General features: G+C 38.9%; 1 protein-coding gene across 1 annotated transcript in view; it reads left to right on the forward strand.

The window, feature by feature from the left end:
- The window catches only part of MTHFD1L (methylenetetrahydrofolate dehydrogenase (NADP+ dependent) 1 like), a 160,939-nt gene that overhangs the window by 33,156 nt on the left and 102,272 nt on the right, over positions 1–25,511 (forward strand). Inside the window, exons 12-18 of the mRNA XM_030023221.1 lie at positions 3,730–3,866; positions 5,139–5,185; positions 7,484–7,591; positions 8,505–8,579; positions 11,440–11,542; positions 14,972–15,048; positions 18,634–18,774. Of these exons, the coding sequence (XP_029879081.1) occupies positions 3,730–3,866; positions 5,139–5,185; positions 7,484–7,591; positions 8,505–8,579; positions 11,440–11,542; positions 14,972–15,048; positions 18,634–18,774 (688 nt within the window). The remainder of the gene's footprint in view (positions 1–3,729; positions 3,867–5,138; positions 5,186–7,483; positions 7,592–8,504; positions 8,580–11,439; positions 11,543–14,971; positions 15,049–18,633; positions 18,775–25,511) is intronic.

A 25,511-nucleotide genomic window follows, 5' to 3' on the forward strand; every position in this document is an offset into this window, starting at 1 on the left:
GGCGGAAAGAGACTGGAAAGTCAGGTTTCTGGTTTTGACTTCTCAGGGTTTTGTGCCTATTCCTACCTGCTGCAGTGGACGAGGTTTCTTGGGAGAGTGTCACCCAAGTGCTGTAGACTGGTTATGGAAGTCCAGTTGCTGGTTTTCTTCCTCCGTCACAGCTGCCTTTAGGCATTTTGAGCCTTCATTGTTTCAGGAAAACTAAGGATCACAGGGCTTCTCAGAAGGGAGAGAACAGATTAAAATGAACAAACCCACCTGAGGAACACACCGAAAGTGTAGGCTGTTACAGCCAAGCAGATTTGATGAAAAGGGTCCATTTACCGCTGCAAACCATTGCGTCCTTGCATGAGTACACTGGGGAAAATAAGCTTGCTCTAGTTCATTTTTACCCCCGGTGGAGGCTGGTTCTCCCAGAGTGCCACATTAGGGATGTGGCTGGTGCAGAGTATCAACTGGAAATTCAGCAGAGGCAAGATCTGTTCTTCCCAGTTTGATCAATGAGCAATGGTGTGTTTCTCTTTTTGTTCTCTGGAAAAAGGCCTTTCTCTTAGAAAATTCCCAGTGCTTTCTGGCTCATTTTACATAGTCATTTTAGAATAGGCAAGCTGTGTTACCAGAGCATTTTAGTAATGTGGCGCTTGATTGTGTGTATCTTTTGCGACAAGTAGATACTATTTTTCATACAGCTACCAACATGCCTTCTGGTTATGCATTTGTCAGTTCCAGTTTCCTTTCCTTTACTGAAGAGTAGGCTGCATCTTTGATTTTGCTTGTTTCATAAGAGGTGTAAAGAGTCCCTGTGCTGCTGTGCATGCCAGGTCAGCCTTCTGCCATGTTTTGAGCTGCACTTGAGTAAATAACCTAGTGATGGTGTCTCTGCATTCTCTTGAATGTGAATTTCGTGTGTCCGATGTTCAAAAACAGAGGTAACCTCCAACAGGAAGAACTGCAAATAGAAGTTGTTCTGTTAGCAGTGCAGCTGTTGTGTGCACTGAGTTTTGGGGGTTTGTGGGAAGTCCTTTACTGGTAACTTCCAGTAAACAGTTATAGGTGTCTTTTTCATAGAAGAATAGTTTGCTTTTTGATGGTTTTTTTTGGTTGGTTTGTTGTTGTTGGTTTTTAAATAACTAACAGCTTGAAGAGTTATTATCTTGTTAAGTCTTTGAATGAATGCAGTAGTGCCTCGAGATTACTCATATATTCTTTGAATCTGGCTTTAATGCACCCGAATAAGAGGATCAAGTAAATGAGATTAGGGCAATAGACAAAAGTGAATGAGACATTAAGAGAACAAGGGGCAGGATGTTAATAATTATTTGAATGGGTTTTGGGCAACCAGTATTGCAACAGTAGTCAGGAGGGTAAAACTGGTAGTGAAAGTGAGTTAACCTGGCTGTGGTGCTCTGAAAGAAGCATCTTTGTACAAAAGTAAAGATCCTGGGACAAAATGGAGATGGCAGAAGTAGTGGTGGGGAAAAAAGGAAGCTGTCATTGTGGCAACAGTAAAACCGGGAGGGCTCACTGTTGTGACAATGTAGAGATAAAAAAGTATCCATTCTTCTAGGAGCTGCAAACATGAAAGTAAAAGTAGTGAAGTAGCATTCTGTGCTCCTGCAGTAGATCAGAAGGAAATAAGGTGGCACAGTATGGATATAAAGATGACAGGGACCAAAACCGCTCTTGAGAGTAGATAAAATGGATTCTTTTCAGGATATGCTCCAAATCTCTTACCTTTTGTTGGGTCTACATAGATATTTTGCTAAACATCTGTGAATTCCCTTTCAAGTCAAGGGAATGCAGTTCTAGGAAGGCGGGATAACGAAATAGTCTGGATAGTAAGCTACTGATGATGCTTTAGAGTCTGATGGTTGGCAAATATGATGTTACAAATGTAGGAAAAAAATGACTAAAAACAAATGCTCAAATTAAGTAACCCATGTACTACATGGTCATATGAGAGTAGTTCAAAGCTATCAGTAGACAAAATACTATTTCTGAAGAGTCTGAGTTCAGGGAATCTCTTATAGATATACTAAACCCCATTGATTTCACAGGACCTTGAGTTAAAACATTACTTTTCTGAATAGGAAAATTCTTTCCTAGAACAGTACAGAAGATGCTAATTTGGCTTGCCTACTATTGCCCAAATTTTTCCAGACATATCTAACAAAGGCTTCTTTTTTTAACAAAAAGTCCAGGATCCAATGATGATGTAAAAGAGAGAATTGTGACAAGTTAATATTTTTTGCATATTTACGTTTTGTGGGACAAAGAAGGGCTTTTGTCAATCTGTGAACTAACTGAACTAAGTTGAATCTTAAAGGCAAGGAGACAACACGGATGTCTCCTTACCTTTGACAATTTTACTAAGGTTTTTTTGCCATTTGAATTGCGATCTGAGCATAGCAATATCTTGGAAAAATTACTGGTTGGGAAAGGAAGTGTTTCTAATTAAAGCTAGATGTTTTAGCTCCAGTTTTGAAGAGGTTATAGGATAAGGGTTCCTCTTTGACTAGGATGTGTGTGCATGCTTGTATTTTGAACATTAGTTCTTCACGTCAACTTCACTAAGGTACTTCTCTGCAGGTAATGAAGGCAGCAAAGATATGAATGGTTACACTATGCCAAAAAGTATGACTTCTGTGAGAGTGCTGTGAGTGGAAAAAAGACTGGGGCTTTCTTCTTTTGCCAGTCAGAAGGAGAAATGCTGTGTCTCAAATGAATCATTTGAATGCGTTTCGGAGATGTCAGATGTGTTCATACTTTAAGGAAGGAAAAAAAAAGAAAAAGGAGAAAAACCCCAACACTCCCCCACTTTTAAGATGGATCATAAACAATTGTGCTGACCTTCAAAGTAGGGAGAACATCACTTAAACTGAGGTGTCTCATTCACAGAAGGCTGATGAAGTTTCCTACTTGCAAAATCAGCTGTCATTGTCATTAAAGGGACAAGAATAGAGTCTTTGAGTGGAGGTTTGAGTCTCTGATTCGAGATTGGATGTCTTTCTAAAATTCTGTCCTGGTTCAATCATGGTCTAGATGTGGGATTTGTAGCATGAGGTTTTTGAGCTTTTGTATGGGAGGTTGGACTGTGATTGTAATTGTCCCTCATTACCCTTAAATCTGAAAAAATATCATGAAACCTGTGTAAAATAAATCATGTTCAGTTGAATATAGTGACTTTTGTGTCCTGTTTTATTTAAAAAGCAGTTGGTCTGTCATTGTTGAGGATTATGATGCCATGGAAGCTGGAGAGGGATAGGTGAGCTCTACAAACAAAACTCTTGGTTATTTAATTTAAGATAATTCTATTATTTCATTCAAAGTTTGAGCAGTGGGAATAAAACATCTCATGCATTACTACAGAAATGTATTAATACATGCTCAGAGTATCTTGATGGATGGTTTGTTAATGAAACTGGTGAGACTTTTGTGCTGTAATAAAAATGACTAAATTCAATATATTTTTTAGAACTTTTGCCAAAATAATCTTCTCTTTTTCTGCTATCATAGTAAATTGCTTAAATAGAAGACACATGTATATTAGCATTCCAGTTTGAGCTAGGGGGTGACATTGTGGCAGTATTTTTGTGAAGATAAAGTAATCTTATTGAAATTTGCTGTACAAATATTCTTCCTTGAAATCAAAAGGTGTAAGTTCTGATATCCTTAGCCAGGCTAACATCAGCAAAGAATTTGATTAATCTTTTTTTCTTGTTTTGCTAGAATAACCCCTACACCCCTAGGAGAGGGGAAAAGCACAGTCACAATTGGTCTCGTTCAGGCGCTTACTGCACACCTTAACATTAATTCCTTTGCTTGTCTGAGACAACCTTCCCAAGGACCTACTTTTGGAGTTAAAGGTACATAATATTTGCAGACTGTATGACCTCTTTCAGATTAAAAGGAAATACCACTTTTTTGTCTTTTTTTTTCCCTCTTTTTTTTTTTTTGCTTTTTAAATTCCTTAGTTACTTCACTTAGTGGATGGTCTGAATGGTAGCATATTGGATTTTTTGATAAGTATATAACTAATAGATAAAGGTTTCTTGCACACATCTTCCCATGCAAGTTTAGTATCTATGTTTGTGTGCTTAATGTGTATTGATAACGCAGATAAAGCCCAAACATAATGAAAGGCATGGGGATGTGTTAGCCAGGAGGAGTTTTGTGCAAGTACACACCCTTCCAGCCACTGCTCTGTTTGGAGACTTTCTAAAGACGTCTCTAAATGTTACTGTTTAAGTCTTCTTTGAGGAGGAGTCCTAAATCCACTTGTATTGATTGGAAATATCCAAGCTTAAGGAAATTGGGAGTTATGTGTGTGGTTCAGCTGTGTCTGCATCATACGTTTGGCTGGGTTTGAACCTCTTCTTTCTGTTCTTCTGAGTTGTTGCCCCTAATCATGGGCTGCTGCCTTTTTGCCTAGAAACCCTTTAAGAGCCTGAGGGCCAGGTAAGAGCCAGCCAGAGTTCAAGCCTGTCTTCATTGCTGATAGGAAGTAATGCAATCTTTTTTTTGCCATTTCTCAGCTGAGATTGGTGCCTAACTGGGCGAGCACTCTCCCATCTGCTCTACTTTGCTTTGCTGAAGTTTAACTTAAGTTTGATTTCAGCTGGAAGGCTCCTGGTGCTTGGTGCTTCTCAGCCAAGACTGGTGCATGTGAGTGCTTTAATCCCTCCACTCAACTTGCGTGTAGGCTACAGCGAACTCCCTTGCCTGTACCATGAAAGGCAGCAGGGAAGGAGTGCTCAGGCAAGGGTGTGAAGGTTTCGTTCAGAAGCAGTGCTTGCTTGTGACTGCTACATCTTTCCACCCAACAGCTGCATGTGCATGACCATGTCCTAAACCAGGGCAGGAGCAGAGGGTGGCCTTTATGTAGCCAAACTCTGGGCCAGCCATCATCATAGGCTTTCATTTCAAATCAAGAATTCCTCTTTTACGGCCTGCTGAAAAAAGCCAGCAAGGTTTAAGGAAATCCTGTTTATTCGGGTGCATCATTGATCCCCTAATAGAAATAAAAATGCTGAGAAATATGTCATCAACACTGTATGTTTCACTTTGTGTGTTTAAGGGTGGTGGTTTCTTTCCAAAATTGGTGCGAGTGTGATGTGACCATATGCTTTGCTGTGCAGGTGGAGCAGCCGGTGGTGGATACGCTCAAGTGATTCCCATGGAGGAGGTGAGACAGCGGGGGAGGCAGCAAGTCCCTGTCCCTCTGGAAGGGGTGGGCAGGCTAAGGTGGCCTCTGCAGCATTTGGTTGGTAGCGATGGTCTGCCTGGAGAATTGGGGTGGTCCTTGCCATCTCCACATGCCTGCTGTGTGATGTGGACGGGCTGCAGAGTAGGGGTTCAAAAATGTTGTGCAGATACTCTACATGTTTGTAAAATCTTGGCTATCCTTCAGATGCTTCCTGAGAAGAAAGCCTGCTTTCCATGTGTAACATACAAGACAAAGAGCTGGCTATTGCTATTTTTTTTCCTTTTGTATCCTCATCTATTGCAAAAGAGGATGAGAAAGCATTACTTTTCTGGTGGAGTAGAAAAAGGCAGGGAGGCCCAGGGCTGCTGGGTTGAGGAAATTTCTTTTTCAAATGTAGATTTAATATTTCTTTTTAGCAGAAGTCACTGAGTGTGCCAAAATGGACTTGTTTTTAGCCAGGCTGATCCTCCTGTGGTAGCGTGAGACATGCCCAGAATGCTGTGGAGGGGTGAATACCGCAACTTTTGCTAGATAAGTAAAAGGAAGATGATTTGGCTCAACAACAGTGATGAAACAGAGAAGTCTCCTGTGAAAAATTGCTTTTCACGGGTGCAGGCTGTTGGGGAGCTGCAGGGGCTGGGGTTCCCCATGGGGGTGGCCAGGCAGGGCCTGGCAGCCAGGGCCCGTCCCAGCCCCAGCCAGGAGCAGGCAGAGGGGGGCACCGGGACAGCCCCAGCCCGGGCACTGGGCACCTCCTGGGGACCAGCCGAGGCCAGGCTGGGCTGTGGGCCTGTGGGTGGGCCTGGCTTGCTGGGGCCCACGGCTGGGCCGGGCAGGGCTGTGGGGAGCCGGAGACAGGCCCTGCTGCGGCATCGCTGGGGCAGGGGCTGACGTGGGGTCCTGGGCCGTGGGGGAGCCCCAGGGGGGCCAGGGACAGTCGGTGTCCCCAGGGCCCTGGCACTGTCACAGTGAAAGAATTGTTTTCTTGCCTCTAAATTAATCTGCGGCTTTCCTCCGCCCACAAGTAAATGGACTTCTGTTGAAGATGGCATCATCCCTAGCTCTCTTTGAGGGCTCCTGAAAACCACGTGCCAGCTTTGGAAGGAGCCGGCTGGGTGCGTGCTTTCAAAATACTCTCACTGTGAAAACAGTGATACTCTGACTGAAGTGTGCACCCTTGCCTAGCACAACATTCACGGTGTAAAGCTACGTGATCCACGTGTTTGTGGACAGGCTGGGTCAAGGACAGAGGTGAAATGTAGTGTTTCTTGTTGGCTGGCTGCTGCCATCCAAGCTGGGTGCCTGCCTTAAGCCTCCCTCCCTTTATCCTCAGCAGGCTTAGCTGTGCACCCCAGGGCTTCAGCATGCTGTAGTTGACAGCGGGGTTTTGTGTTGGTTTCCAGAGCGTAAAACGCAAGCAGTTTCTCTGGGCAATGGAGCACGTAAGGATAGCATGGTTAAGCTTGCGTGTATATTCACAGTGCTTGTTTGGAAACGCATGATGGTTTCACCCCAAAAGAGTCTAACCTGAGCTCAACAAAACCACTTCATGGCCTGAACTGGTGAAGTACCACCTTGAAAGTGCACAGCTGGTCCAAACAGAACTCTAATATAGTGCTTACTTACAGTTTTGATCCCCTGTTGCACATGAGTGTGAGCACAGTCAAGGGCTTGTGCTGGTTGCTGTCGGTGCCCCTCCGCTGCCAGTGCTGCAGTGCAATTAAAACTGACCTTCTGCCTCCTTCTGTCAGAGGGGTGTAAAAAATACTGTACCTACATAACACAGGTCCTAATCTAATCTTAACTGCCGATTTCAGATTTTTCCACAAAACTTTGTTGGACAAACTTTGTGTCAGCGAAGTTCGTGCCTGATCAGCTATGGGGTGTTCTCCTGTGGCTAGCACACATGGTGTGCTCCGGGGGATTTAACAGAAATCTGTACAATTAGTAAATACTGACAGTAAACTGATTTAGTATTAATGATGTGGAACCGTAGCCCTGGGCTTTTCATTCTTGGATCATTTAGCGAAGAATAAAGACGTTCGTGGCTTTGTTTGGCTAAACTAATGGTAGTTCACAATGTATTCACATGAAAACAAGTCCTTCATATAGCTCGGTGTATTTTCAGCCTGATAATATTCATCTACACTGATAGGTGACTAATCAGAGCTGCAGCCTCAAGGAGATAGCAATGATTGTTGCTGCTAATCCATCTGAGATTAATAAATTGAGCCAAATGGTTTCTTATAAAAAGATTTTGTTGTTTTCACCTTCTAGTTCAACCTTCATTTGACTGGAGATATTCATGCTATAACTGCTGCAAATAATTTGCTGGCTGCTGCCATTGATGCTAGGATCTTGCATGAGAACACTCAGTCTGATAAGGTGCGAATTATTTTCTGATATCCACATGACATTTTTTCTTTTCAATTTTTCAATAAACTGCATTTCAAAGCAAAATAAGTTGATTATCTTTTTATATTTTCACCATGCGAACAGAAATTATTGCTGAAGCCATTCTATGTTCTGCTGGAAAATTTTTCTTATAGCATATATTTTTCTGACAAATAGCTGTTATAAGGTAGTCTTTAAGATAAGGATCTTATGCCCAGAACATTGTCAACTATTTCAGACTGTACTAAATTGTCTAATAAAAGATGTTTTCTCTCTGTATAATCTTATTCTTTTTAATAATTTGTATACTCCTTTTAAAGTTAAAAATTACACTTTTGATGTATAGTTGGGTATGATGTACCTTACGAAGGCGGCATTGTGGGCAAAATAAACTAGATCCTCTTCCCTCCACTAAATCTGTAGTGATCTTAACACAAATGCTAACTTGACTCTTTAAAGGGAAGAGAGAAAGAAAAGGAAGGAGCTGACTTTTTTTGTCTACAGTGTTAAAACTGAGCAGGGCTGTCATATCGCCTTTACTTGGTACTACACAAATGTGCATTTAGGCCAGTTTGCAAATGAAAGTAGTAGTCTGAATAATTTGGACCTTGGTTTAAGTTTTAAAGGGTTCTCAATTTCAGAAATAATACATATTTTTTTGGTGAAACATAGAAACACAGTAATTTTGGTAATTGGATTTAGACTGTTAAGTCATAGGCATTGCTTAAAAGCCTACCACCACCTCAGAATTGTTTTTCAAATTGCTAACCAGAGGTCCACAATTTAAGTAGTTGGGAAATTCTTACTGGAATTAGTCTGAATAAAATAAAAACATTAGCTTTTTATTCAACTAGTTCCTGGTTGTAACTTTTTCTTTCATTAACTTCTTGTGTGTTTTTTCTAGGCTTTGTATAATAGACTGGTTCCAGTAGTTAATGGCGTGAGAGGATTTTCTGCTATTCAGCTTGCCCGTCTGAGAGTAAGTTGTTAATGCAGTCTCTCCTCAATTATAGTATCTCTTCATAAAACGTACTCTTACACAACTTGTTTAAAATTATTTGATGTATGGGACTGAGTTCGTATAAATCTCCCTCATGGATTTATCAAGTCCAGACTTTTTTCTGAAAGCATTGTCCTTGAAGTAATAGGATCTGGGTCTGATACTATTTTCATAACTAACATTTTTGCTATTCTTTTCTCCTGAAATAGACCAATAATGTTTTTAAATGCTGTGTCTTTCCTGATTAAATATTAAAGTTAGAGTTTTAAAAATACTTTTCCTATTACGGTAAAGTCACATTTGAAAGCTGACATTCTTTGGTTTTGCAGTATTTTCTGTTTTTGCAAGTTTATTATAGCATATACTTCTGGGGTTTTATTGATGTCAATTTGATAGCATTCTTCCTTCGAGGGGTAGAAGCACATTTGTGTGCATAGTATTTTTTTGCATCCCGTCTTGCTTCCTGAATGCTTCCAGAAGAGCTTCCTATGCAATTCATGTATGAATAACATATCTGGATTTGAGGCTGCCATTCTGATAAATGAGAGCAACACAGTCTGCTAGCACAGGGGAAGGAGAATATGATCCCCTTGAATGTGACCCTTAAGGACAGCTTCAGTCTTCTGCATCCACTTCCATGTTTGTTGGCTTTTGAGTTCTGACTGGTGTTGTTTCAGAGTCATCGGATGGCAATGGATAGCTGCCAAGTGCGCATGTGGAATTGGGGGGGTGGAAAGGATGATAGAGATAATACCAGCTTCTGTTTTGGAAACAAACAAACAAAAAGTTTCTCATAATATTTTAAGCTTTTGTGCTGTTCGTTTGAATGCCAGTAAACTAAAATGTGGATGATGCCTTGACTCTATGGCAGAGTAGATCTCACAGAATTTTCCATCAGAATTTTGGAGTATTTTCATTTTGTCCTTGTTTACACTTCATGTGGGGTACAGGTAGGGGAGGAAGGGGATTGTTTTAGTTATTCATGACACGCCAACTATCTCTGCAGTTGAAATGGATTTCTCTCTCTTCACATGAGTTGCAACTCAGTAATAAGTTTGGCTCTATAACATTTTAATATATGCATCATAATTTCCAATATAACTAAATTATTTTGCTATGGATTATTTTTAGTATAATGATTCCTTATACTTTAAAAAAATGTAAAAAAAAAAAATCTTTATGGGATGGGGTTACATTTTTTTCAAAAGAGGATTATTAAGATTGAAAGTCCTCCCTTACACATGTGGTTGGGGCTTGTAATCACAGAAGGTCCCGTGCAATTTTTTTTTTTTTTTCAAACTCTTTGTCTAACGTCAGGAGCTAGCTTTCTCCTTCCCCTGCTCCTCAGCTTTTTTTCTCTTTTTCCCAGTAGTTATTAGACTAAGACCTTCTTACCTTACCTCCTCTCTTTAACTGCTTCCATCCCAGTCTTTTCTTTGTCTCCTTTTCCACGTCAGCTCTGTGTCTTACTTCCTCCCATCTGCATCCAGATCAGTCAGCTTTTTTTTTTTTTTTGCTGCTTAGATCCAGTATAGACATTGTTGAGACCCTGGGACGGATAGGCTGCTTCCCTTGCAGTCCCAGTGCCCAGCCCTCCTTGCAGCAGTTGGAAGTTACAAAAATGACTGAAAATTTTGCTGTTAACCCTCTGTGGAAAAATGCTCTGGGCAAAATGCTCTGCAAAAATGTATCTGGGCAAATGCCTGATACACCAAGCAAGAGGGATGAGCACTGAACTCGGACTGCCATCCCCCAGTAGAGATGCTAGTGGGATATTGCTCCTTTCTTAGTCTGTCAATTTTCATAGAATTTGTAAGAAACTATCTCCCAACTGTCTAATTAGATTAAAATTGGCCAACAGATTAGAAAATATTAATACAGGACTGGCAGTTGAGGACATAAGCCTTTCTTCATTAAAACTGGGGTGAAAAATCTTAGGGTACCAAGTGTCAAAACCTGCAAGCTGTTCTCAACAGCTTTTTGCCCTTCTCAGTACAGTGGGAAATACCCCAGTGCCTGCGTCTGGATTTGAAAGCATCCCTCACAGTCTGAGAGACCAATCCTCAAAAAAGAGTGTTGCAAAAACACTTTTAATACTCTCAAAAGGATGTCCCCAGCTTTCTAGAAAATAACTGTTGGTTTAAATAGGGAAGTAACTGAGGTAGCTTTTTGAAATTGAGCATTTTTAGACTTTTAGACTTGCTTTATTTTTAGTCCTGAAGTATAAGCATGTCGGTTAATTCACTGAGGAATCTTTCTAATGGCAGAGAAAATTAAGGTTTTTCTTTTTTTTAAGACTGCAGTTCTTAAACACAGTTTTCTGATCCATCTTTATGTAGATTCACCGAAAAAAAGGTGTGGTGTTGCTGAAATAGTGAATCTGTAAAAGCCAGGAGGTATTGGCTCATTCATTATAAGTGACTGAGTTTATGGATGATGGGCTCTTAAAGCAGAAGTTTTTATTTCATTCAAAGATGATTCACACAAGTCAACGCATGGGTCTTTCAAAGATTTCCACAAACTAGAGCAAGCAATTAATTATCTTTTTATTAGATAATGTTGGATTTCCTCTTTGGTTTACATTAAGAGTTTCTTCTGTGTAAGAAAGAGATTGTTAATTTAATGGTCTATTTAATTACTCTATCTACACTTGCTTCCATTTTAGTTACAGGTGTTTTTCTATGTGCTTTTTTTTTTTTTTTTTTTTTTTATTAGTTCTGGTCCTGACATGCTTCTTTCCAAAATGCTTGCTGAAAGTGGGGGTGATAAGCCAGAGCAGCTATACCTGTTGAAGCAAAAAAGCCACTTCATTGCATTTCTTTAACTTGTTTTCATGTAGAGGCTGGGAATAAACAAGACTGATCCTGGGACTTTAACAGAAGAGGAGATGAGCAAATTTGTGCGCCTTGATATTGACCCATCTACCATAACATGGCAAAGAGGTGTGTAGTCAGAAAGCCTCACTTCACCTTGGATTTAATCGTAACTTATTTCCTGATTTGCTTAATTTTACCTGAATCAGAGCTGTTTCTGCTCTCTGACTGTAAGAACAACCCATTTGCAAGTGGGAAATGCGCGTGCATAACAAATTTGGGTGCAGTACGTTGCTCTAAACTTGGTCAAATATCTGCAGTAACTCAAGAGAGTTTGCTGATATTCTGAGATAGGTTGCTCTGACAGTTTAAGTACATCCCATGTCTTTCTCACATTAGATAATACATTTTAAAACATATGAAAGTGGCTTTTATGTGCATTTTACAAATCTTATTGATTCTTTTCTTAACTGTGTCTATTATGGTTTTAGATTATTTGTACTTACTCTACTTGATTTTGGTCCCTCATCCTCCCCAGCTCAGGAGCTTGGGTAGCTCAGAGACTAAATATGCCTCAGGGATTATGTTTTTTTTAAAGTGTCTTGAGTTGTTTGCTTTGTTAGGAAGAAGAGGTGAAAGATGTGGTACGGTTTCAACTATGTATGCCAAGCAAACCAATATCTACTCTCACACCCTTAGACAACTCCCCTCTGCGTTTTCCAGTTCTAGTGCTGAGTTAAATTTCAGTGTTTACCTCAACTTCTGTATCTTTGTTTTTAAGCAAGTAAACTCTGCATAAAGTTTTGAGCTAAATTCCATTGGATTTTGTTTTCTTCCTAAGTTCTCAAACACCAAAGTTATTAGTTCAAAATCATTGTTAAATGGAATGTATTGTGATGCTCAGAGAAATAAGCTGAATCTATTGAGAAGTGAGGAGTCTTGGCCATGCTTTACTGTGCCCTTTGTGTGTGTGTCATCTCAGACTTTGGGTATTTTTCTCAAGATAATACTGGGGGATGTGGCATAAGATGTTTTTTATTAGTCACACAGTTTGTCTGGAAGAGACCTGTATTAGGATGAAGGAGTAATATAAATATTTAGTGTAATATGACTCATCGTTTTTATCAGCACGGGTTTGGGAGGAGGCAACATTACTCAACAGCTGTTAACCTCAAGTGAGTTACTTAATTCATCTCAAACAATGTTAGTGAAACTTCTATTCCACACAACTCTATATGATGTATGTACCTTAAACATTTCAGAAAAAAAATTGGGTTTAGGAATGTTTTAGATAACTTGGAAAAGTTTTATTTGGGACTGTTTCTGCAATCCATATGTCTGTGAAGCTTATTAGGTACCAGGGAATTTGTAGGGCAGAAGAGGAAGCTATCAGATTGCCTGAAAATTAATTTTAGTCGGGACCTGTTTCCTTAGAAGTGTCACAAGCTTGAAGTTCATTGTCATCTTATACTAACTTGAACGGGTACAACGTACTGAAAAGAAGGAAAGCTTCCCCCTACTTACCCTTCCCCTGGTATTCAGATCCTGTTTATATCTCTAGAGGATAAGGAAGTAGATACATTAAACCTAACACTTGGTTGAACCTAAACTTTCCTGAAACATTTACTTTGGGTAGGAAGAAGGAAGATTTGGAGAAGGAAAAATTGCTTTTGTGACAAAACCAATTATTTCTTATTTTACTACTTCTAAGTGCAGTTATTGGAATCTTCCTGGGGAATGAATTCTGACCATGGTGAGAAAGCCAGTGTGTCCTAGTGACCAGAAGGAGTTGTAGGGGTAGTTATAATTTCATGGTAAGAGTGTTCAGGTTACATGATTTCACTAGGAAGGGCCGGATAAAAAGCAGCCCACTGGCTGTCCAGACTGGTAGGAGGGCTAGTTCCTGCTCTCAGCAGTGCCTGGGTACGCAGGAAAGACATTTAGGGCTGCTTCAGGCAGCTCGTGAGACTGAGCTTCTTAGGAGGAAAAGGGGTAAGTTTGTGCTTGAGAGATCAGCTTGCCATATGGCTTCACGGTGGCATATGGTACCACAGCTTGGTGTGAGGCTACTGCTTCCATGTGCTGGGCTCTGTTCTGCAATTTCTGCCAGTACTGTAGTATTTCAGGGTATGACTGTATATAAATAGAAACCAAAATGAGTTAGCCAAATCTGTGTTGCACCATCCCTTAAATGGAATTCCTGAAGAAATTAGGGGCCTAAATACCATGTAGTGGGAAGAAGGCATGTATGGTATTTACAACAGCCATATAAGAAATGCCCAAGAAGGGGAAGTGGCTTAAACCTTGCTTTTCTCCCAGCTCACTCACAACCCTGAATTGGGGTTGTGTAGGATTGAGATTCAAAGTCCCTCTTGTTCTTGGGTAATTACGTCGTCCTTTTCTGTACAGACAATTTTTTTAATCTCCAAAAGTAGCAGGAAGAGTGGGAGGAGGTGATTTCACTGACCTTCCGTACAGACAACTTCTCTGGAGGTTCCTTGATTCTCTGCTTCTAAATGAACAGAGCTCAAATCTATATCTACCAGAAGATTGTGACTTGATTGCCAGGCTACCAGCTGAACTGATCAAGAGTACTTTCCACCATTTCTTTTAGGGTTAGTGCAAATTGAAACATTTGTAGGTCTAAAGAGCCCGTAAGAAAGAGGGAGCCTATTTTTGCATTTTGTAGGGATTGCCATTCCTGGGAAGGAGAGGTCTTGGAGTTCAGTCTCATTTTCTAACAAACAGAAATGTCATCCTAATCTTTATTCCTAAGAAACATCCTGATCGGTTCTCAGCAAATGAGAGAGTTCTTCAATGATTCTCAGCCCTTGCTTTTGGTTCCTACAAAGGCACATTTGAAGTTGAGTGTTGTCAGTGCAGAATTGGAGAACTTGGCTTGCGATGATTGTTAGTGAAGTTAGCAGTTCCACAGGATGGTTTGGACATGCCCTTGCAATACCAAAAGTGTTTCCAGGTTAGAAATACAATTGTCTGAAATTGAAGTTGTGTTAAATAGCAGATGGTTGATCTTGGCAGTTTGAAAAAACTTCCTTTGAATGCTGTGCAGCTGAATGTGGAGTTAGTTACTGTGATGTGCGTGAAAGTGACTTGTCTAGAAGAACCAATCTGACAACATAATCATCCTTTAAAAGAGAAACAGACCAAGTTTAACCTACATCATGCAGTCTTAAAATCAATTCTTAACAAGTCAGTGGTGAAGCAAGTGATTTGAAGTAGGTCTGAGGTGCATTGTACCTACTAAGATTTTTCTTATGTAGGTAAAATATTAATTTGTATGTTAGCGTATTAAGAATCTGTTAGCTTCAAATACTGTTCAGAGAAATTGTATTTGAGTTATTTCAGCCTGTCATCTAATGGTATCAACTAGAAGGGAGAAACCAAGTTACCGCTTGTGCTAGCATGCAGGAGTGTGGCTGTCTGGTTATACTCTTCAAGCAGCTGAATCTTACATGTGTAACAACAGGTATGCTTGGAAAAACCCAGATCCCTGAGTCCTTGTTAACATGTTTTGCTTTTGCTATTCCTTTATTTCAGTGGTGGATACAAATGACAGATTCCTGCGCAAAATAACAGTTGGACAGGCAAATACAGAGAAAGGATTTGTCCGTCAGGTATGTAAAGGCAGTTAATATATCACATTCTGGACAGACTTTGCTCTAGGGGCTGAGAGATGTTTCTGCAGTTCTTTCAGCATACCACTTTGAATTGCAAGCTAAGATCTGTTGCTGTTGTATAGTATTCTTGCAGTGAAACTGATTGTGTTAATGAGTAACTGAGTCTGAAGCTTCAGGAACAGAATCCAATGCATATTGCACAATGTGTTAAAAGCACTTGAAAAAAGCGCGTATGTTAGGGGTTCAACATTGTCATCCTATGAGTATAAAAGGTGCCCTTATGCCCTCATAAGGTTAATTTGTATGATTTTTCTTACTTTTTTAAAGTCCCTCAAAGTATTTATATAGTATTTATGTAATTTAAGTTACATTTAAATTTAATGTTAAAAAACTGGGTGGAGGGGTGGGTCATGTGTTGGTCCCATTGGTGAGGACTGAAAATGACCATTAGCTTTTTGTTTAGTTTTCATTTCCCTATCATACATCTCAGTTTTGGGATCTAAACTGTAAGAACTTTGAGCATGTACTTAATTTTAATATGTAGGCTTGAAGGGATAGTTCAGAAAATAAGTATGTGCGTACTTTTCAGCAGTCTAAAAAGCTAACCTACATTACTACATGAGAGCTTCTGGAAGTTTATTAAAGAACTTACTGACAAATTGACAGCCAGACTTTTCCAACACTATCTGAATAAGTGTTCCTGGTGTCATGTGGATAAATCCATTTCTGAAACAATGCAGTGTGGAACAGTAATGCCAGGTGGAACAAACTCATTGTGATGATTTGGAGTTGCTCCTAATTTGATGAAGATATTGTAATCTAACATTCTGGATCATGAAATTCATGAGGTTTTGACTATTTTGAGGTGAATAGCTATTGTGGTAGAGATAAGGCTTTCATTCATTTTGGATATCCTATCTTTAATTTTTCTTTATAATTTCAGATCTCTTCTAGGCTTTGTGCCTAAAAGAGAACAAAAAATAGCGCTAATGTTTTTGCTCCATTCAGCAGGTAAAACAGTCAAATTGGAGAGAAGAACTTAAAAGAGAAATCATAGAATCATAGACTGGTTTGGGTTGGAACAGACCTTAAAGATCATCTAGTTCCAACCCTCCTGCCATGGGCAGGGACACCTTCCAATAGAAATGCTGGCTTGTTTTGGTTTTGAACACATGGGGTAGAGAGTTTTCTCTCTATAACTTACAGAAAACTCAATATTAGCTAATCCTAATCTCTGATAACAGGCTGGGACTACAAAATATTATACTTGGTAAAAGTTCCTTCAATACTTGAGATGTTTTCCTATGTTTAGATTTGTTTCAGTGACTCAGTGCGATTATTAGCTTTGAGCCAGGTTCTGCCAGCCTTATTGTGCAGCTTTTTACCATTGTAATTATACTGCTGACTTAAATGTGTGTTGTTTTATTGTAGAGTACTAGTTGACATATGGCTGTCAAATGTTGCTTCTGTATTCTTTTGGCTAAAATGACCTTGGTGCTTTCAATTTTGATATGTTGGACTGATGCATATCCATTCCCACTTTAACATGCACTTAGTGACTTGAGAAATAGAGCTAACAGTTAGGAAAACTCATTTCAGAGCCTAGCCGGAGATCCAGAGAAAACAGGACTTCATAGTTCTAGCACTCTTAAAATCAACGACACCTGTGTAAAATGGCAGAGCACAGCAGGCACAAAAGTCTGCATTTTAATGAACAGGGACGCTGTGGTTTCTAAAGAGTATTACATGACTGATGCCCTTGATCCTGCAATTGAATCCATGTGGGTGGATCCTTTCATCAATAGAGAACTGATTTTACAGCTAAGGCTTCTGTCAGCACTTCATAGGTGTATAAAGGTTATTAGAGTTAAAATAGCACCTGCTACCACAGTCTTTTTGCCTGTTTTTTCAATTAAATATTATGTCACTCTTTGAGCATCTACATGGGATTGTTTTTCCTGTCCTTTTGGGTTTATATAGAAACAATGATAATAAAAACTTTTTTTTGATCTCCTGATAAACATTCTAATAAAGTTAGATAATATTCTAGTATACGTGTTGGGCATAGATTCCTCAGGCTTATTTCCGGTCTTAGGTATGCTGCAATGACTTACTGGGGACATTCTTAACTTCAGAAAAGATAGTAGTATCCATGTCATCGCAACGCTAACGATGTTCATTGTGTACCCAGCTATTCTGTTATGTATCGAACTGCTTCCAGGGAATACAGAAAATCTGCTTTGTAACTTCAGCATTTCATTTGAATCCCAGTGCTGAAAATCTCAATTACAGGATTATTTTTTGTTTTCCATGGTATATTATCTCTCCCTGTCTGTGCCCAATGCAGAAAAGTGCTCGAGTGTCTTCAGAAGTTTTGACTAAACATGCGGGTACATAGAGGTCAGCCTGAATAGGGCTGCTCTGACCCGTAGCTGCCAAGACAGAATCTAAAAGCAGGAACATAGATTAAAAAAGGGCAGAAGCTGTTAAAGTACTAGGCAAATGGATAGAAGTGGTAAGGTATATGTTGAACAATTCGCTATATAGATGCTTCTTAAAAACAGGCAAAGCCCTCAATTTGAACAGGTTCCTCTGGTATTAGTCAGTATGGGATACATCTGGTAGAGGTCTGACATAAAAACAGTCCTGTTTGGGGTTTTTTACATAGCAGTAGGATGTCAATTACTAAATTTTTGTATAAATTTTGATTGCTGGAGATGGAGAGATTACTAAAGAAGCTGCAGTTCTTGTTCACCCCCAACGTTGCATTCCTGTCACATAATACATTAGTCACTTTGCCTCTCTTCTCTTTTTACGTTCTGACAGCATGTGGCCTGGGCTTTACTAATAGTAAATTAGTACAAATACTGCTAATGTATACTGCAAGCTCTTAAAGAAAAGTAAGGACCACAGCTTACATTGTGCTGAAATACCGCACAATATGGATGCATTTCTACAAGAGCAATAGAACTGATGCCACATATAGTTCTTGGGGGTTTTTGACTTAAATATTTGTTCATTTAAAAAAAAAGGGGGGGGGAGACAAAGATATATTTTACATTATCATGGGTCAAACACAAGACCTAGCAGCATAGACTCTAAATTTTGAGTTTATGTAGAAAAGGAATGATCAAATGTAACAAGAATGTTTTTGAAACCAGTATAAAAAACTTTTGGAGAGCATTACAGGAAAAAAAAAAACCCAAAAAACAAAAAACAACACAATGTTGTGTTCATGCCAGTAAAGGTCAAAACACATCTGTTGATTTTCTTTTTTGCCACAGAAAAAAATTCTTGGTCCTTCAGGGAGCTTCTGCTGAGGATAATGTGAGCCAAGGGGCTAAGCACTCTGCAAGACTGGTCCCCAAGTAAATGAAGTGTAACAGAAAATTAATGAGGGAATATTAACAAAGTGTTTGAAGTTACTCTAGTCTGAGTAATCTCAAAAGCTGTGGGTTACAATATAGAACTTGTTTGAGTTCCAGTGTGAAATCTGTCTTTCCTGAGTCTATTCCTGACAATTCCTTGGGAGTATTTGACCTGCCTTTGATTTGGTTCATGATTCTCATTTCTTTTTTACAGGCTCAGTTTGATATTGCTGTTGCAAGTGAAATTATGGCCATCCTGGCACTCACCACCAGCCTTCAAGATATGAAGGAGAGACTGGGGAAAATGGTGGTGGCTAACAACAAGAATGGAGAACCAGTAACAGCAGAGGATTTGGTATGTTCAGTGCTGTAGACCTGTGAATAACCTCTGATGTATTTGTTTTGCCTTTTGAAGCATTAAAAAGGCAGGTGCATGCCAAGAGTTTTGCTTTGAACAGCACAGTCAGATATCGAAGAAAGATCTTCTGGGCCAAAACTTGCTCGCAATGAGAACAAGATGTAGAACTCATTTCTCCAACTCTCTGGTAACATCTGGTTCAGGAAATCTCTGGTCTCCATAACCTACTTGGATAGTTTTCTGCAATTCTTAAGGCAAACAAATTTGGTGCTGGAGGGAGTCAAAGTGCGAGCTCGTATTTGAGAGAGCTGGTAATGTTTGCTACTGTACTTGTAAAGTGTGCTCAGATGTTACAACGATAGTTCCCACATGAATGCTTATACCACTAAATCAGAATGGAAACAAGCTATTCTTCATTCATAGGTTGCTGATAGTGCTTGGGACAGGGTTGTCTCTTCACATCATTAAGACTTTTTCTTCCTTATCTTCATGTAGTTAGTTGCTGTTTCCTCATTCCCTACTTCAGCTTCTGAAAGAAGTCAATAGGTTCTTCCTTTATATGAAACTCTAGCCCTTATAGCCAGGCTGTGAGTCAGTAAACAGTGGTTGGAAACTCACACATGTTTGTGTATGCAGGTTCTGGTGCAGCCAGAAGCTACCAGTTAACCCTTGCAATCCAGCTGTATGCCAAGAGTAGGCTCACTATGATTGGCACTAGTTTTCTGTAACATTACATTACTTGAATTCTGAAGCCTAATTGCCAAAATAGGTTCATATATTGCAGATTGACAGCACACCCTAAATACAATAAATATGATAATGGTTTGCTTTTATGCTTTTTTATCATCTAAATATATCCTTATAGCAACTGTCATATGTCTTGGAGCCATGTTTTCATGCCACCCTGCTGGCAATGACTGCCTGTATCGCACAGACTGTGTGCATATTCCTGTTTGTCCCTTTTGTGTGGACATCTGCACAAACTTACTGCATTTTTAGAATGAGCAAAGGAACCAGTATCTTGCCTTCTCAGCAAAGATAGCAAATCCACAAGCCACGAATACCTTCACAGCCTTAATGGATTCCAGTTTAATAAGGAAATGAAAACATAATATCTAGCTTGCCTGGATTTAAGATGGAAATTAAGATAAGGGTCCCAAAAATTCTAAGTACAGTCATCATTAAAATTCAGAGCAAATCAACTACTCCCAATTATGCAGGAGAAATGAAGAACTACATTTAATATTCTAGCTGTTGAGGTTTTGATTTTCCTTTTCAACTGCATAACTTTGTCTTGGCCAAATGGAGGGAAGTGGGGAATGAGTTACCTTATATTGAATATGCAAAAACTTTAAAATAATTTAGTGTCAGAATTAAAACTACATTTGAAATACATGATTTTAATCTTGAAGCTGCTTTTGTATGAAGGTACTTTACTGTATTAGTATTGCAAAATATTTAATCTGTCTTCAACGACTTAATGCTAATCAGCTTGATGAATGAAAGCAGTTGCTTTTCTGTAGTCTGTTTCGTTTTGCTCTGTGGAAATACAATGTTAGGGCTGAAATTATGAACTGCACACAAAGAACATTAAAATTTTTCCACTATGTCCCTAAAATGAAAGTAGTGCTCAGCAAAATGTCTGTTACTAATTTGGTTTTCTTTGGCCTTTTTTTAAGCAAACTTCCTATGCTTAGTGTCTCAATCATTTGATAGTGTCACTTGTGCTGAACATATGTTTCTAGTTCTTCTTTAAAGCAGTGTTCTATATTATACAATAGAAGAACTGCCCAGAAAAGAAAATTCATCACAGTGTCAAGGATATGACCGTCTGCAACTGTGGTGCTGCATGCTTTTTCTTCTGTAGGTTCTCTTCTTCACACCAGGCACAGGGAGGACTTGGGTGAATGTCATGATCGTGAAGTGCAGAAACTCCTACCTCCTTTGTTGTGGAGTGTGTTACAAATGAGGATGAGAACTATGGAAACAACAGGAAAATGATTTTATGGTGAAGGCAGAAAAGTGCCTTTTTAGAGAGTTGAATTCTTTTCCTGTGTTTTTCACAATGCTTATTTGTGATGCTGTGTCCGTACAAACTGATTCTTGCAGTACATGAGGAGTTATGCATTCCTCAGTCTGGCTTGATACCTAGGAGCTAAACAGCTGAAATCTACGGAAAGAGTGAAACACAATCAAGAACTTTGAACCAGGAGAAATTATTTTATGTTGTCTCAAGTTGAGCATCCAAAAGCGGTGAATACTTTTGAGTTTGACCCTTGTGTGTACGGGCTTCTCTTCTGAAAACAGGAACAATTGTTCATTTCTGCAGACTTATTAATATTGGTGAAGAAGTCAGATGCCATGGTGTTGGGATTTAAGAAATGTCAAAAAAGGAAATTAATGTTGGGTTTTCTTACTAAGATTTCTTTATCAAATTAAATGCTGCTTAATTTGTGCAAGAGGAGAGAGCTGTACTGCTCTTGTGAAACTGTACTATATAAAGTTGAGTCCTCTGGAAATAATAGCAGGAGATGTATAATCAAAGACTATACCGTGTCATAATTCATATGTACAAAGATGACAAATTTCAGTTCTATCAGGTAGCATTGCATCTCTGTTCCCGATTTCTTCCCACAGGTGGTCAGTCTGTTTGAACAGCTTGCAACTAAACCTACTGTTTCTAGACTTTAAATGCAGTATCTACTCTTCCTCCTGCTGCTTGTGCTGCCTATATTGTTAGTATTCTTCTGCAAGCCCAGCTTTTGGCCCCTCTTCTTTTGTATCTCTTCCTTGTACGTGTTAGAAGAGGGTTCCTGTAGGATCCAGGAGAAGAGATCTTTGCTAGTAGTCCAGGTGTCCAGACCCAGAGCTGGTGCAGACTGTAGATGTAGTTGTTATACCCTAGGCTGTAAGAACACCCTACATTGCAGCTAAAGCTTCCTGGGCAGGATGGGGCAAGGCTAAGCATTCCATAATGAGTATCTGTGAACTGTAATTTTTGTTTTCCCAAGGTTTATATCTTGAGCAAATTTTCAGATGTGGTAAGAGGTTTGATGTGAAGCCATTCTCCTCCTGAATGTTCATCCTTCTTTTGAGTCGGGGTCAGAGAGGAGGTTAAGCTTTATAGCTCAGAAAGGAAAGGTCTCAACACGAATGTAGGAAAAGCAATATACATGGTTTTCACATGCTCTCAATCCAAGAACAGTTCAATCATTTTGACCTAAGGATTCATAAAACAAAATCAAGTTTAAAAGCTTGAATCTATCATAGCCCCTTGACAGGGAACATTTTAGCCCAAAGAACATACAGTTTTAACAAATTTTAAAGGCAGCTTTATCATGGGAAGTACCATGAAGAACCTGAATAATGGGTGGTGATCAGTCCTACCTGTCACTTATAAAAATTCTGGGGTTCATGTTTTATATATGCTACCCAGATTGAATTTATGCAAGTTTAAATGTTTGACAGTAGTCTTTAGTTCATTGGAATCTATGTGAACCAAAACCACTAAACCCTTCTCTGTGATTTGTTTCCAGATGTACACACAATACACTTCACAAAAACACAATTGCTCTTAATTTTTACTTTATACACAATATATTTATAATAATACAATAGTAAAACCTAAAATACACATTGGCAGATATAAACCAGATGCAGAGGCAAGCTAGGAGTAATGGAAAAAAGATAAATTGAATATTTCATGAATTGAGAAGACTCCTTCCACAAGAGTAATGGATTAAATATCTGTCCTCTGTAATGGAACGTACAGAAGTCTTTGCCAAAATGTGGTGCTCATTGTAGAGTATTTTGAAGACCGAATTGCTTTTTGGCTTTTACAGTGTAGTAGAATTTTGATGGACACATGCCATATCTTTATGTGAAATTAAATGGGTATGTATGCCCTAGATCAGTATTTCAGCAGCTATGAAAAATATTAAATAAATATGTCACTATTTTTTTAAATAAGACTTCTTCTCAGCTTACTTTCTGTGCCATACTGTTAGATTTCAATAATTCCAGGACCAAAAAAAATAGCTTCATATTTACTTTTATAAATGATCTGTCAGCTGAATATATTTTGTTCTCTGGTTCCTCAGAAACATTGTGTACGTACTTCACTTTAAGCACAAGTAGTTGCAGTCCTTCTCAGCTTATGGTTTAGTTTTTTACAGAACTGATACTGCAGAAAAATGTTATCATTTTGTTAGAGGTTATAGTTTCAAATGAAGGGAAGTTACGAGTACTTCATTATTTTTCTTATAAAGAAATGGGTTTTTCTCTGCCCTTCAGTCTGTATAACCTTTATTCATTTCACAGTAGTTACTCTCAATCACCTTCCTTGTCATCTAATGCTGGCTTTCATTTCCACTCTTGATAAACTTCAGAGACTGCTCCACTGGAAGTTGCTTTGAAAGTATTTTGGTTTTTCATCTAAGTTTGCCTTTCCTGTGTCACGTGTGTAGTTTATTTTGTGCTCTATGATCTTTGCTGTCCTGGGGAGCATACCTGCCCTGACGGATGGTGGATTCATGGAAGGGTTGTTATTTTCAGAAGTACTTGGGATCAGTTCCAGGAGGGAACCCAGGAGAGTTGAGTGTCCATATACATTTGATTTGGAGTCCCACTTCTTTCTTCTGACAGTGAGTTAGTGGAAAGCTAATGATCCTTGAGTGCTCTGATGCTTAATTGGTGTGTAAGTGTCTAAGCCTCTAATTTTTTTAAAAAAAATGTATCTACCTTCTCTGAATTGGAAATGGGAGCCTGATTCCTTAAATAGCTTTGAGAATCAGATCCAGGACTTTGAGTGAGCTGTGGGAATTGTTTGCTAGCTGCTTGGAGGACTGGGGAGTTGAAGGAGTGAAAACTTTATTCTGACAGGGTCATGTCAGGTAGATATGAAATCTTTATTGGTTGTTTAGCTTCTGAGGACTGTTGTTGACACCAAACCTGTTTGAGAACCATGGAAGGCAGATAGACACGATGTGTGCCTGGAGTCTTTGCATCTTTTTTTCTTTGCTTTCAGCTTTAGATACAATGAGTTGTTGCATCCAGAATGCATATCTAATATAGATGAAGTTTCCCAAAAAGTTAAAATGCGTAGGAAATATTTTTTGCTTCACTATTTTTATCAGATTGGTGAAGAACTATCAGAAAGCAAAGGAGACAGGATTTGAGCAATTATTGTCTAGGAGAGGGAGGGGAGAAAAAGGTGTCCTGATTTTATTTTATTTTCCTCTTCTCCCCCAAAGCCTTCTTTCCAATCAGCATGGCTTGGATCAGCAAATAGCTGTTTGTGTGCTTGTTTTGAATGAGTTGGTGGTTTCATCCAGCATGAAGTAGACAACAGAAACCCCTAACCAGATAGCTACAGCTGGCATGAGTTAACCCTTGTCAGTCCTTGGGCAGGTTTCCCAAGAAGAGTGTTTTGGCTGATTCGTGGCTGCTCAGGTAGTTAACCTTGCCATTGACCAGTTGGAAGATCTTATGTAAAGTTTTCAATTTTGCTTTTTTTCTCCAGAAAGTTGAATAGCTATTACAATTGCCTCTTACGTGGTAAGACTATAAACTATCTCGGTGTTCATGCACTGGAAATTATCAGCATCTGTTTCTCTTTTAGTGTAATGATGAATAGCTTCTACTATATGATGACGGAAAAACTGAGATACAGGAAGAAAATGTAAAATTAACCAACCTTTCCTTCAGATATTTCTGTTATCTATTGCCTCCTAACTAGTGTGTGTACATGGTTCTGCTTTCTGTGAGACAGAAGATGAACAACTTAACTAGCTTTTATAGTTTTGTGTTGCTAGCAGCTAGTGATGAGCATAATTTCCTTCAGCTGGGGGTGGAAAGGGGGAGAACCGTGCATCTGGTCTGAGAAATTCTGTCCTAGCTGGCTGCTGAATTGATCAAACAGCAGGAAAAAAACAGGCTTATAGATCTATTCAATAACTATATTGCAAACTCTGTTGTTTGGTGTTTTTTTAATTAATTCAAATTCTGTGCTATGATCAACGGGAAGAAGAATATATTTGCTTTGATAAATCAGTAGGATTAAAAACTGGGGTTTAATGAAGAAATTGCTAGGATTGACATTTGTTCCATTTCATTTTAAATTGTTAGAGCTGGGACTGGGTATTTACCATGTTATTTTGCAAGTGCTTCAGATTTGGAAGTGAATCAAATCAGTTTTATAAAGCAAATTGTTATATTGAACAGATTTAAAATTTAATATCCTAAGAAATAGACCCACTTCAGAAAGACTTTTACAAATTACTAAAATACAAGAAATCAAAGGCAGTAACAGTGGCAGTTATTTTTACATGGTCCTAAAAAGAAAACTCATTTATGGATAAAATATTGAAGTTACATTTTATTCTAAAAGCAGTAAATTTTATGGGATGCTGGTTAAATGAACCTTTATGAAATACTGTTTGTTGATATTTGTTCTGCATTTTTAAGTTCTTTATCTGAAATAAGTAGTTTATAATCTTACCAATTAAACCAATCTGTAGCTATAAAGGAGCCTGTGGAAGTGAAAAGCAGTAATAATTTCATTTTTCTTTTTAACATATTTTCCTTTTCCTTGTATTTAGGCTGTCAGCTTTGGAATCAAATGAGAGTAGTTGGGTATAGGTACGACATAGCACCAGGCTGCTTCTATGGAAGTGATGGAGCCTCAGCCATTCTGACAGAGAGCTGGCACACTCATGTTTCCTTGCATTTTGGTC

This window comes from Aquila chrysaetos, chromosome 8 (genome assembly GCF_900496995.4).
Source record: "Aquila chrysaetos chrysaetos chromosome 8, bAquChr1.4, whole genome shotgun sequence".
NCBI classification, from domain to species: Eukaryota; Metazoa; Chordata; class Aves; order Accipitriformes; family Accipitridae; genus Aquila; species Aquila chrysaetos.